The 14,472-nt window shown below is 36.8% G+C and overlaps 1 protein-coding gene across 8 annotated transcripts in view; it reads left to right on the forward strand.

Annotated features, from left to right (window-relative positions):
* Positions 1-14,472, forward strand: part of PPP1R13B (protein phosphatase 1 regulatory subunit 13B) — a 69,138-nt gene that overhangs the window by 38,673 nt on the left and 15,993 nt on the right. For 6 of the 8 annotated variants that reach the window (XM_039553335.1, XM_039553336.1, XM_039553337.1 and 3 more), the window contains 3 exons: positions 12,150-12,251; positions 13,295-13,469; positions 13,843-14,039. In XM_039553335.1, coding sequence (XP_039409269.1) covers positions 12,150-12,251; positions 13,295-13,469; positions 13,843-14,039 — 474 coding nt within the window. Of the gene's footprint in view, positions 1-3,255; positions 3,376-8,467; positions 8,535-12,149; positions 12,252-13,294; positions 13,470-13,842; positions 14,040-14,472 lie in introns of those variants that run through there. The other 2 variants (XM_019279833.3, XM_019279848.3) reach the window with 2 other exon arrangements.

Below are 14,472 nucleotides of genomic sequence, written 5' to 3' on the forward strand. Positions count from 1 at the left end.
GAGTTTGGATTCTCCAGAGACTGATAACAGTTCTTAAAGTCTGTCTGAAGCATTTTCCAGACAGCTGGCAGTATGTTGCTCTTGAAAAAAATAGAAAAACTAATCCAACTAAAGGATTTAAGGGAAAAAAATTAAATTAGGAAGCAGAAAAAAATATTACAGTGTAAAGCTAATTTTAATACATACAAATAGCTTTTGAATTCTTGCTGGACTAGAAATCCGAGTCTTTTCACACCTCAGTAAAGGATAGTTATGTAGGGGATAATAGTTTGTAGTGTCTCTACAAGACTTTCTGTGATCCCACAGAAAGAATTTCTGTGAAACTGTAGGGAATTCAAATGCTCTTGACCTCATATCTCCCTCTGAGGCCTCTTTTAAACTTTTTAGGCAGAATCACATCTTTCTTGGATTTGGAATGTCATAAGCAGTGTTTTGACTTGTCCTGTGCAATCTCAAATATATTTCAGTCCATAATGGACAAAGTTACTAGATGTTTAGATTTTATGAGAATAATTTCATCAGTTTCATTGCACTTACTTTGTGATTATTTTCCTGTTACAATTTTAATTATGATAGCATTAGTTTATGACTAATACTCACTTTTAACATCTGACTTAATTTGGTTTGAGGAATCTAAGGATTGTTTGACTAGTTGGGACCAGGAAACATTCTTGGAACCTACTTGGAACATTGTCAAAGAACTGTTTTCCTCTGTCTTCTCCATATATTTACATAAATTTTAATCTCTGTCAGTCTAGATGCCAGATATCTATCTAGATGGCCATGGATATGAGAGTCACAGTATACAGACTTGTGTTATACAGACATTTACACATACTCACTCGGCAGTGTACAGATTTTGTAGTTCTGCTGTTCTTCTGGGCATCAGAGAGAGTTCTGTTCAACAAGTTATAGGCACTGAATATGTGGTTTCCTAGTCCATGACAACCACCAGATGGGTTCCCATTTTGCAAAGGAGAAAATACTTAAACTGCACCACTTACTGTATCTCTACCTCTAGTTCCTGTTTTTACAGGTCTAGTTTTGCTTTTCCTCACTCATGGCTTTGCAGTTTTACAGCAATACTTGGTTGCAGATATCCATGGGACAGGGAGGAGAAGTCTGTATGTTTGTTCAACCCCTAACTACGGTATTTATTTTCCTATGTTTGTGTTGTGGACGTGGAGCAATACAATTCACTCTTTAACCTAGATTTCTAACTAAATGAAGCATGTGAAGAATTGCTTCCAGTTGTCACTGCACATAGAAATCCTGAGCTGCTTGGCCCTTATATAAAGTTAGAACAATTTAGAATGAGTGTTTCAGCTGACGTATAACATTACACACATTAACTCATAAAGTAAACGTTACTGAAAGACTTGTTATTTTTCTGAAGTGTTGCTGTGCAGCCCTTACACCTGGACTGTAAAATTCAATGCCCTTTGTCACAGCTGTATCCTTTTGCAGTCACATTAGTATCATTTTTAGTTAAGCCAAATATTTTAATATCCAGTTATTTTAAGGAAGATGGGACTTGTCCTTTCCTTTATTTCTGTAGATCTTTACAGGAGACAGGTTATGAAATTCACTGCATGGCTCCGAGAGGTTAAATGTGGAAGTTTGAGAGTTTGGACTGTTGCTCTGTCTCTGAGTGGCTTTCAGTTCAGAGCAGGACACACTACTGCTCCATGCAATGCCAGCTATTCATTTTCAGTCCACCTTTCGAGCTCTGTCTTTTATGTAGCTGTGTCGTTTGCAGATCAGTGTTTTCTCTCATCTTTTCCATGGTCTCTGTGGTGTTTCTTATGCAGTGCTGCTGTGGCCTCCTTTCTCCGATGCACCTTTCCATGTTCACTGACTTGTTCATTCAGTTTCCTGTCCATCTCGCCTCTGGACACCCCGCATACCTATTTCCCACCTGCATGTTTTTCCCAGGCGAGTCAACCTTTCCATTTCTCTGTTGTTTCTGCAGCTGCCTCCAGATCTAATTGTTGTTAAGTTTGTTCCCCCTGCAGTCTTCCTCAGATCAAAGCTGAGAGAAATGAAAGTCCCTCTAGCTAATTTAGGAGCAAGGGAGTTGAGCTTGTTCTTCTTCTCGTATTCCTAGTGGACGATCTTACTCTACAGCTCATACCTTTACTCGCTTACTAAAAATAAGCCTGTTCTTTATTCAGCTGGATTAGTCACTGTATTGTGCTTGGACATAGAGTTCTTCAGTGTCCTTATGGAGACCCATTTGGCTGGATCTCTTGTGTAAGTGCACTGAATCATGCTCAAATTATTTTCTTGAAAGAAGGAAGAGAGGGTGAACTTGCATGTCATTCCTGAGTTTGACAAGGTAAATTACAGCTTTTTGTGTTTTGGGGTTTTATCTTCTACAATATCCTGATTTGTAGATACATAAGAAATTGTTAATGGGGTTTAGTATTTTCTGTAATGTTTAATATTTAAAAACCCTTAGGTCTAGGTTTTGGCTTGTTCCAGTCTTCTCTGGCTTGCAGATTCTTGATTTATGCTATTGCACACATGCTTTAGCTTTATTGGTGGCTCATGTATTCATCTTGTTGCATGCAAGATTTAAGAAAAAGCTGAATTATGTAGGAAAAGCAAATAGCACTGGAAAGGTTATTTGCATAAGATTGTGGTATCTATTCTGACTGTACTGTTTACCTTTTATTTTAGGCAGTCTCTGTTAATAAAGAAACTCTGTTAAGTTTCAGGTGGTATGGTTTGCTGTCACTTTAACCAGTAAAATTACATACAAAACCCAATGATTTTCCTGATCTCTTTGGTATTCAGTTTTGGCCCAGCATTGTTAATGCTACAGAAATACAAAGGAACAAATAATCCTTGTGTTTTTAAAGCTAAATTGTCTATATTCTTATATTTTCAGTTTAACCTGATAACTGCAAAAGAACTGTGTATTGCTCAACATTTTCCATTGAATATGAAAAGTGCAATGAATCAAGCTGATTATAGTTGACAGCTGGCTTGATCTTGCCGTGATTAGGTCTTTTACTGCTGGCAAAATCCACTCGCCTTTTCCGTTAGCTGATTGCTGATGAATGCAGAGAGACAGCTTTTCATATCGATAAAGAGTTCAGGGAAACCTTTATCCCATATAGAGTAGGATTAAAAGGCATCCTACCTACTATTGATTGCACTGAGCCAAAAAACCATGCAGGAACTTGTAAGATGTGCAGGGTTGTTGATTTGGCTTGTTCAAAACAAGCTGTTAAACCAGTAGTGTAGACAGAAAATAGCGGAAGGATGGAGCTGAAGCGTGTTGAAGCATCGCAAAGGTTTACAGCTGACGGGCAGTGCTGCGAAATAAAGATGTGCTCTCTTGCAATTACATGGGAAAATAGTGAACAGGTAATTAATTACTTTTCAAAATTTGTTAGTTTTACACTTTGGTGGACATGTTATTTAAGTACTGTGTAGCTTTTGAACTCTTAATTTAAGTGATTGTGGGTTTAGTTGTCACATGACCGGAATGCATACCAGCTCAGGTTTTGTAACTCCTTATCTCTGAATTGAAATTCTTAGTTAATCAGATTTTCTTACATGCATTTGCTATCCTTCTTACATTTTAAGACCTTATCAAAAGCTTGTTACTTCCTAATGTCATGGTCCACTTTTGCTTTTGACAGTTTGGTTTTGTGGGAAGTCTTACAGTAAGGTCACAACATATCTTTCAGTTACAGGATACTTATTTTCAGTGCTTTTGTGTTTTAGAAATGTTTTATTATACTGTTCTCACATGAACAATATTACATCAGTACAGAAAAACTTCATATTGAAACAATTACTTAAGGGAAGAATAAACACAAAATTGGTGCTAAACATGTCATTCAGACTAATGATAAGTGCATCTTAATCACCTTTAGCAATCCTATCAGAATAAGCTGTTGCTTTTAGAAAAGACCCAGAAAAATATAGTTCTAAGGCTATTTCTAAAGGATCTAGACAGTGTATTTTCAACGTGTATTGTAACTTGTCTATTACTCAAAATCACTATGAGTGAAAGGATTGCGGTTGTGAAAAGGTCTGAGATTTTGTGCATAACTGATATTTCAACAAGAATGCGTTATCTCTTTTAAGATCCTTTTTTTAGGAGTATGAGGTTGATGTTTTAATTAAAATCAGCTACTGGGTATTTTAGCCAACACTAAAATTAATATAAACATGCTTAAGATTTTTGTGGCTGTTTAAAAGTGGCTGCAAGGACAAGGAAGAAAGTACTGCTTTAAATAAGCAAGTTTCAGATGCTACTTTCCTAGAAGTAATTTAGAAGCAGTCTATTTCAGATGTAGCAGATGTTCAATATATGCTTAAATCCATTTCTAATTTTGAAAACCTATTTTAGCATTGTTTTAATTTTTGTTAAGTTCTGCCTTTTCTTAGCTGTTCTGCTTAAAATAGCAGCCTTACTAAGAAAGTAATATGGGAAAACAAGAAATCTGGAGTCTGTAGCTTATACTGAGTAGACTTTAAACATTTTGTTACGGAGTGACTCAACCATCAGCAAGTTGGAGGAATTACTAACAAGATAGTATAGATTGAGAGAGGTTAAGATTTTTATCAACTGTAGATAATGTGACATTTTTCAGCAAGCTGTGATGCAGTTGAAGCAACTTTATTGTAAGAAACTGTTAGTGTATTTATTTGCATGATACAATAATATTTTATAATAGCATTTGGAAGTAAAATTACCTGATTCTGTTTGTGATGGTAATTTCAGGATTATTTTATTATCATGAGATAGCACACACTAGGTAGAGTTTTCTTTATTCCCAGTATTCTGGGTATCTTTTCTGGGTATAATTAGCTTGTTCATTTCCATTAAGCTAAAAAAAGGCACGTGCTATTGTCATTGGATTCTTTAAAATGGATTTCTGCTATCGGCATGTTTCTGACCCAATTAAAAAAATGCAAGGCTGAGCTGTGGATAAAGCCACTAAACTGGAAATAATGTCATCCATGTCAAGATCAGCAAAAACTCTATTTCAGTTTAAATAAAAACAGATGCTTTCTTTTGTCTTTTTTATAGCATTACACATGAGTTTAGATGAAGGATTTTCAAGTTATCTTTGTTGAGCATGTCACTAAGATCAGGTTTTATGGAAAATGTGGTCAAAAATCTATTAAAATTCTTGAATTTGATGATACATAGGGTCAGTATATTTCAGAAAGGTACAGAGGTCAGAATCACTAATCTTCAGCAGATGCTCCATCTCCTTTATAGACCTCAGAGAGCACAAGGAGGTCACGTACTTTTCACCTATCTGATGCAGGACTGGCATAATAAACTCAGATCATCTGTTTTCCTCATCACTACTGAGATGCCAAGGACAGGCACCAAAAGTGTGTGTAGGATATTCTCACTAGCAACCCTTAAAGCTTTGTTGCCACATGGGCTTTTCAGAGCATCCCCCAAACTTATGTTATTTTGAATGCAGCATAAGGCAAAGATGGTGCACATCTGGGTTTCTGCTGCTCATGTCCACATTAGCATTGGAGAATTAGGAAGTCTTTTGGTAGGTTCAGCAGGAAAAGCAAGCTGTTCCTTTCTTTCCTGCCCTGGCAGTTTGGAGTTCTTCAGCCAGAGTTGCTGTTCCTTTGCTGTAAATGCTGCACAGGGGAGGAAATGTGCGGATGGCCCACAGTGGTGACAGCTCCGTGGTTTGGGGAGGCTCAGAATTGTCAGAGCCCTGATCCCAGTCTGAATTCACTGGCTGGAGAGCACTCTAACTGACCCCTTTTCATTTTATGGTTGTCATTCTGCTTTGTTCTGGGAAAATGCTTGTTTATATAACACACTTCACTCCCTTTTTGCCCACATGATCGTATACTTAGTTCCAGACCTGTCAGTTCTGTTTGTCATGTAGCTCTGTAGATTTCTGGGGTTTGACAGCTCTGCAAAGGTAAATCTCTAGTCTGGAGATGAGTTTTGTATTCCCTCCTGTGCCCTAGGAAGTACTAGCAACTTAAAACTGCTATGGATCATGGAAAGCTGAGTCTTTCACTATGTGTAGTAAAACCAAAGTATTTACTTTGCATTTCCATGTAGCCATTTTAAGCCTTCTCAGGAGCAACTTGCAGTATCTTTCTAGCCTCTGCTGTCCTCTCCTATTAGGGTAGTGAAGATGTTTTCTTTTTGCCATGGCAAAACTGTGTGTCTCTGTAATGAATCCCACATGGGGGGGCATAAGTTCTTTCATGAGCTCAAAGCTGTTGCTTCTTGGATTTTTTTCTCTCTATTGCAGTTTCTACCTCTAATAGTACTGTGGTGTTGGGGGGAGGTTGGGGTTTTGGTTTGGTGATGGGTGTGTGTACCCCCCCAGCCTTTGATATACTGGTGTTGTCCCTGTTTGGATAAAGAGAGTTTCTTTCACATTTTTTCTCCTTGAGGATATGGTTACTTTTACCATCATAAGAAGGGAGGTTGGAGGACTTCAGAGAAAGTTTTGTTTTGGTTTTTATTTAGTTTGGCTATAAAGGTCATGTGGCCAAAATGTTCCTTATCTGTACAACAGTTTTAGAGTGGCAGCTTATATAAAGAATAAACAGTGTAGCTGGGCTGCAAGGTGGGGTATCTGCTGCATTATCTTCAGGAGCTGCTCTGTATTGACTTTTTAATAAATAGATGGTTGAAAGTAGTGGGATACAAGAAAAAACACTATGGGTTGCCCTTTTGATGGCCAAAGTCAGAACCAGCCCTTCTGGGCTCCACAGTAGAAGCTAAGGCACAGACTTTCTTGACTCTCTGCATCCTGGTTGTTCACATTTTAAGTTACATTGATGTTGGCAATTGGTGCTTTAACCTCAGATTCATTTCTGACTGTGACAAGAGAGGAACAAAGTGGTGGAACAAAGTACAAGAAGAGAAGTAAAATGAGGGAGTAAGGATAGAGGTGATAGGGGTGAATGACAGGAAGAAGAGTAGAAAATACGTGAGAGTTCATAGTACATGATTGAGTGGACCGGAATATGCACAGGAGAAGGTGGAGCTTGGCCAGTTTCAGGATGCTTGAGTGACTTGAACCTGTGGTTCCTCGTGCAGGGTTTTGGGAAGGGAACTTCAGAAGATTTGTGTGGGAGATGGGTGTGAACTGAAAAGAAGGAAGAAATAGATAAGGGAAGTTAATGACATGGTGCTTCTTGCAAACCTAGAAAAAGATCCGAAGAGATAGTATGCAGGAAATTATTAGTAAGTTCTTGTACTACTCTGCTTTTCTTTTTCAATTAATTGGTTACGTTATGCTTTACACTGACTGGCTGAGTGGCTGGGTGTTGCTGAACCAAAGCAGGAGACTGCCAATCCTTATGGTGGCCCATAAAGCTTTTGAATATTTGGTTTTTCCTTTAAAGCTTTTTTGAAATCATAACAGTCTCAGGTGTGTATTTAGTGTATGTTTCATTATTATTTTAAAATAACTGTTCTTACTAGTGCAAACTTAGAAAATTACCAAAAATAAATATCTTCATGGGTTAAGCATGGAGGCAAAAAAATTCATAAAATCAGACCACATCCCAATTACCATCTTTTAAAAAATGATCTATTCAAAAGGTTGGTCTCATGGGGTTTTTATTTTAATATTGACATAATTAGATTCCTCTTAAAAGAGAGTTTTCTATTGGGAGTAAAGGCAAAAAACCACTGGAATCTGCCCTTATTGCTTCTATCCCTTGACTACAGTACATCGTGCTCGTCAAAGAAATATTTTGAATTCAGGTGCAATTTTTCATTTACCATTGCGAGTTGTCAATGAGTAAGCCATTCATAATAGCCCAGAAGTATGTAGTCTGAGGAGCTGGTGATCTTCAACAGCATAGAAAGGAAGGAGGAATGAGAAAATAAATTTTCAGAGTGACAAGACTAATATGTAGAAATAAATATTAAAGGAAATTCATTTCCTTAATTAAATGCCTAAGGTATGATTTGTTTTGAGACTGCTTGTAAACTGGTTCCCAAACGATTTAATTACTACTGTACTATTCATCTCACCTGTCTCAAAAATATTAATCATCAAATGGTAAAATATTAGCTTGTAATAGGAGGGTGATGTCAGAAGCTGAAACTCAAGTTCATTACAAATTCTATCTTTCATCATGCCCTTTTAAAGTGCATGTTAAATAACATAAATACAATTTTTTTAAGATCCCTGTCAATATTAAGAAATTGGTGAATATAGGTGTAAATTATTCTTATCTATATGAGACATACATAATACTTCTTCAGTGCCTAATAATGCAGTGTTTGCTCTATGGCATTTCATTTAGGAGTTCATCCCTGTGTAAATGCTGCTGTGAATCAATGAAAAAAAATTTACAATTCAGCAAAACTGTCTGCTTTGATGTATCACCGTGTAGCAAATGAATCTGTGGAATCTGGAGGAGTAGGTATTTGTAGTGGCTTTTTAGTACCTCCTTCAGAAGTCAGTTCTGTAGGGGAGGTCTGTTTCCCTTGCTGCAGGAGAAAGGAGGAGGTCTGGACCTTAAATGTGATAGGCTCGTGTTTGTTATGAGAGGTGAGTGTCTTGACTTCGTGGATGGAATTAAAGAAATGAAAACGCAGCGCTGTCTTTGCCTGGCATAGCCTGAGGTTTTGGAGAAGGGCTGAGATGGACTTTTTTTGGGGCGGTGTTTGCATATAGATTATTGCAAGCAGACTTAACTAATATGAAGTGCTCTAAACTTAATTGATTTAACTAGATCTAGACAAGAGAAGGATTCAGTGTTTTTCATGCTGTTTCAAAAATGAAGCTGTGCTGATTTGGAGACCTGAAACCAGCAACGGTCTATCTGAAAAGAATTTATTTGCTGTTGAAGAGGAATTCTGCTTGCTCTGTTTACTGCTTTTGCCATGTGGATGAAAAGGAGAAAACGGAGAGTGAAGTTACAGGTTCAATGCTATGTTTCCTCAGCTGTCTTTTTTTTTTTCCTAAGTGTAGTGTAGCTCTTGGAAGTGAAAGGGATACTTACTGGTATTCAGTGAGGTGAACGTTAAAAGATTTCTCATAGGGTGTTTATATTTAAATTGTTAATTATCACTGTTTCCCATGTTATTGTGCTTTGCCATTTATAAAAGGTTTTTAGATATTACACTTTCTAAATGGAACATTTTGCAGTAGTTAATAGCTTCTTCAAGGAGATGCTAATATTTGCATTAATCTTGTAATTAATCTTCTATATTTCACATGATGCAAAATAGTACCATACTTTTGCCAGGCATTATGAGAGAGACTTTCAAATATGCTTGTTTAAAGCAGTAAAAATTCTGAGCTCTTGGGTTAAACTGGGTTGGGGTTTTTTTGTTAGTTTCTGGTGCTTTTACAAACCAGTTTCTTATTGCCATTGTGCATTCCAGGTTACATTAGCCATTTAGAAAATCTTTAATTTTCACGTGGTGAAATGGCTTTTTTACCTTGAAGTTCTTGCAACCACTATACAGATACCACCTCTGAGTCTGGATGTATTTTTAACAAGATTACTTAATGGAATAAAAGATCTCTCTATTTCTTGGACAGTGTTATACTCAAAATTTTTACTGGAAATACTGGAGCTATGAATGTTTTTAACTTCAACTGGCAATCAAAGCAGAGAGAAAGGAAGCACTGGGAAAAACTTCACATAGTTTAATGCAAGTTACATATTTCTGAGAAAGCACATGTGTGTATTGTGAAAATACTTTCAAGTCACACACATTCCCCCTTTAAATTCTAAAATCAGCGATCCAGAGGGAAGCCTTCATGCCGTTCTGAGCCCCTTGTAAGAATTGCCTGCAGAGCCCAGCAGAAGCAGATGTAGAGGTTTATTTTCTTATGGCAATTGGGCATGCCAACTGAAGTCAGCAGAGCCTGAACATGTTCTGGGAGCAGCATCTGGTTTCTGTGTTGTTTTCTTGTCTCAAGTAAGCACATTTTGGTTTGTGGATGGCACTTGGAGAAGCTTCCTTACTTTCTTAGCCAATTAGTGCCTTTCAGTCTGTAATTAATAATAAATGTCTCTTTTGATGGCCACAAGTGGGTACAAGTTACTTGCCCTGAAAGAAGATTGGGAAGGACTCTTCTCTGCATAAGTCATGCTAATAAAAAAAGTGCACACTAGTAAGGTCTATTTTTTTCCCTGTGTTGAAATAGAAAATTAGTATCTTGAGTGGACTTCACCTCTTTTAATTACTTCTCTGCTATAAAATTTTTTCATTATTGTTGACTAGTAAGAGGAATTTCAGTTGTTGTTTCCAGTAAGAATTATAATTTCACTTCATAATTTATTCAGTGGGAAATGTTCAAACAGAGGCAATAACTTAATCTAAACATTTTAGCTGACATGTCTATATCATGTGTCCAAGATGCAGCAGCTTTAAAAGTTAGTGATCCAAGTCTGGCTCACTTTAGTGATTGACCTTGAGGTCTTTGTCTTAAAGAATTATATGCAGCAGCATAAAATTTTAATTCAGGTAGAAAAAAAAATATCAGTTACTTTAAAACAAATTGTATTTTCCTGTCCTAAATGATGCTTAAAGAAACAGTTCTGTATTGTGCACTGGTTGGAGAACTGATACTTATGTAGGAGTTTGATGTAGAAATATGAAAAAAGCCATTCAAAGTGCTTGAGATACTGTGGTGTCAACAAGATGTTTCTGGGAGTGAAGTACAAGTACTTCAGGAGATACATCACTGGACATTAGTAGGGTGGGCCCAGAAAAGCAGAGCAGCTAATTCAGTTTTCCTGTGGGATCAGATGTGTGATCAGATCTGTAATCTGATGTGGGATTGATTTTGGGCACTGCGGGGTTGTTTTGGTTGTTTGGGGTTTTTTTTCTGTATCTCTGTAAAATGTTCAAACCTCATTCCATTTTATAAGCATTTGAAACAGTTTTATTCATCAATATATCCAAAATATTTAATTATGTTTTCTTTTTCAGTGGTATTGACTATATTGGGGGTAGCAAGTGATGTAACTTTTATTTGGTTTACTAATAGTGTAGTCATGTAATGTGGTGAAAAATCTACATTGTTTACTGAATTATTAGAGTGCAGTAGTCCAGCATTTACATTGATCCAATAAATTGACTGAATTACGTGTAAATACTTTGAAACAGATGTTGGGCTATTCTGAACTTCGCAGCATAATTTTTCAAAGACTGGTATTTTCTTTCAGTGGAAATTCTGAAGTTGTGGTTAAACCCTGCAATTCTCAGGTTATGGGTTTTGGTTTTCTGAGTAGCAAGTGTCAGCTTCTGGAATTTTTATTGGTACATTGCACTCTCTTGAGATTGCATACAAAAAAGTGTGCTTGAAGTAATTTAGTGTATAAATATAAATTGTATTTGTTGATAGAACTATGGATATACTGAAACAATGCATTCATGTTTTAAAACACATGAGATTTGGTCACACACATGGTATGAATTTTAAAGACTTTCCATCAATTGTGTCTCTATCCTCATTTTGTAGCTTGTGTTAGTTTTGAAATGCAAAAGAGTGAGAAAGCCTTGCTAATACTTTGCATTTCATTCAAAGTAATAGCCACTTACTTATCTAAAGGGGATCAGCTTTACTTTGCTTCACTTCTACAGACATCTGTTTTTACAGATTCGTACCCAGTTTATCAGAATTTTCACCATCTTTGGATGTGAGCTTAGTGACCCTTTATCTAAGAGTTCTCATGTGGTCTTGTCCTGTGCCAGGCAAATATGAATGAGCAGTTTAAGCTGCCAAGACAGTTATGCTGAAAATATTAGGAAAGGAAAGAAGCTTCAGATTCTCGTACTGCCTAAAATACCTGCTTGCATGTGTGTTCTCATGTGCTTTACCAGGACTGTATGCCAGTGCCACCAAACATCTGAACAGAGAGATGTTAAATGTCAGATAAGGGCTCTTTTCTCTCTTCTTGTTTGTTTTGTCTCTTAGTGTTTTCCTCTCCATCCACTTTTCCACTTTTTGCTTTTTCTGTCCCTCTGCATGGTCTGTGCCCCTCCTTTCTGCTCTGATGTTCCTCACTGTTTCACAGGTGCGCATCATTCCTCTGAGGACTTGGGAGGAGCCTTTAATCTTCCTCTGAGGAGTGGGGGTTTAGCTTGTCTGGTCAGAATGCCTGATACACATCAACACATTCATGTAACATTTTCTGTTCTGCAGGTTGGGAATCCACGTGTTGAGCTCACTCTTTCTGAACTGCAAGATATGGCTGCCCGACAACAGCAACAGATTGAAAATCAACAGCAAATGTTGGTTGCTAAGGTAATAATTATATACAGACCAATTTTTTTGAACATATGCAAGCATAAGTTTCATGGATAGAGAAAAACACATTAAGTTACTTCAGTTAAGCTCAAGAAATAGCTTGAGAAATCCATAATTTTACCAGAATAATCTTACCTTAGGCAATGCAGTCTTTCAGCATAAATACTACTCGAACAACCTATGTGTCACTATAAAAATATTGCTAGGGCTTACTTGTCTCTCTTGTGTGGCCCCCTTCATGATCTGTGGCAGAACAAGCTCAACTCCATGCTCACCTTTAGTAGCTCATTCACTCCACTACAGTAATAGTGGTGTGAGATGAGGATATGCCCAATTCATAAATATTCAAGTATTATATTTCCAAGTCTTGCATATGGAAGAATCTAAGTATGTTTGCAGAGTGGGGAGGGGGTTTAATGGTTTTGATGTTGTTGATGTTGTTCAAAGTATTATAGTATACAGTATGCCTTCAATGCTTGGAGTACCTAGGAGTCAACCTAGGTACTGATTCTGTTGCTCTTTCTTCATGGAAATAAGTTTTTTTAAAAAAATTTTCCTTGTGTGCCCAGCAGAAGAACTGTTATTTAGAACGGGACCATTATTTTACAGCAGGTCATCTTGTTCAAAATGTTCTGTTGGACATATTTTATCATCTTTGGGAAGCTGGGTAACAGTGCTGGTAATCTATTTTGCCAACAGCAAGAAAACTGTTAATAGTGTCAGAAAACAAGTGCTAGAAGAAGCATCACAGATGTATTTGAATGAGTGTTCTAACTAGGGCTGTATTTGCGTATCTGTGTAAATATGATTTTTTTTGTCTAAAAAAATTTTGATTCTGTGCTCTAAAACAGATTTGTTAACTTGATGTTTAAGAGTTTTTTCTAGGACTCATGCATATTTCAACGAAATATATAACCTTTTCTGATTTGTGGAAATAAAAAACCTGACCAAAGTGATATGTTTTTCTAAGTTAATATGGTGGGGGCTTTTTTAAATAAATGGGTAACAGGTGCCTCGTGTTTAAAACCTCCTTTTGTCAGGAACAACGTTTGCGTTACCTGAAGCAGCAAGAGCGTCGCCAGCAGCAGTCTGTTTCTGAGAGTGAAAAGCTTCAAAAACTTAAAGAACGTGTTGAAACCCAAGAGACAAAGCTGAAAAAAATCCGTGCCATGAGAGGACAAGTGGACTACAGCAAGATGATGAATGGCAATCTGTGTATGTGGAATTCTTAATTTATTGAATTTACTGTTCACCGCCTGACTAGTAAATAATAAGTCAGTATAGCATTGAAGCAGGTTTTCAGATAGAACCCCCTTAAGAAAAAAACATTCTGTGTTTCCTTGAAATTTGTATGGGACAGAACTTGTTGTTAGTTTTACATAGTCAAACAAAGTCAGAATAAGTCTATTCTCTAACTATTAGGAAATACTATGGCTGTTAGCAAATTTGCAATGCAAGTATTTTATAGGTGCATACATATATTAAATGTAAAGCTAGTGTGGTGTGTTTGTTAATACTTGTAGAATTAAAAAAACTAACTTCTGCTTTATTTATTATTTTTTTGTTATTTTTATCTTGTTAATTTTAGCAACTGAAATTGAGCATATAAGTGCCATGTTCCAGGAAAAGCAGCAGGAGCTGCAGGCTGCAGTGTTAAAAGTGGATCAGCTCACTCAGCAGCTGGAGGATTTAAGGAAAGGGAAACTGAATGGGTTTCAGTCTTACAATGGACAAGTGACAGGGCCTGCAGCAGTAGAATTAAAAAAGCTGTATCAAGAGCTACAGGTAAGTAACAAAAAGATGCTATTTGAATTACAACTGTGGATTTTAAAAGTTGTATTACTGCTCTTACGAGTGGCAATTTGTTGTGTTACACCTCAAAAGCAGTGTCTTAGAATGCTGTTAACATGAGAGGTTGTAGTTGGCATACAGCCTTTTTTCAGAAAGAACTTCATTAGCTTTAAAAACGATTTTGTTTCTTATACACGTAATGATACAAAGTGTGCAAGTGTTTTGAAGGATGCTTCTCAGCCCCTCAAATACTGAATGTCCACATAACCTATTATTTGTTTTAATCTCTCTCAAAAATTTTTTTCTAAAACTCATTTTGGTACTTTTCTAGTTTGCACTGAACTGGGTATAGCAAGCTCACTTAGATGCCCTCTTAACTTGGAGACATTACTGTAATTTTAAAAGTGTGTTGTGAAAATGTAGCTAT

Source organism: Corvus cornix, chromosome 5 (genome assembly GCF_000738735.6).
Source record: "Corvus cornix cornix isolate S_Up_H32 chromosome 5, ASM73873v5, whole genome shotgun sequence".
Lineage (NCBI taxonomy): Eukaryota > Metazoa > Chordata > Aves > Passeriformes > Corvidae > Corvus > Corvus cornix.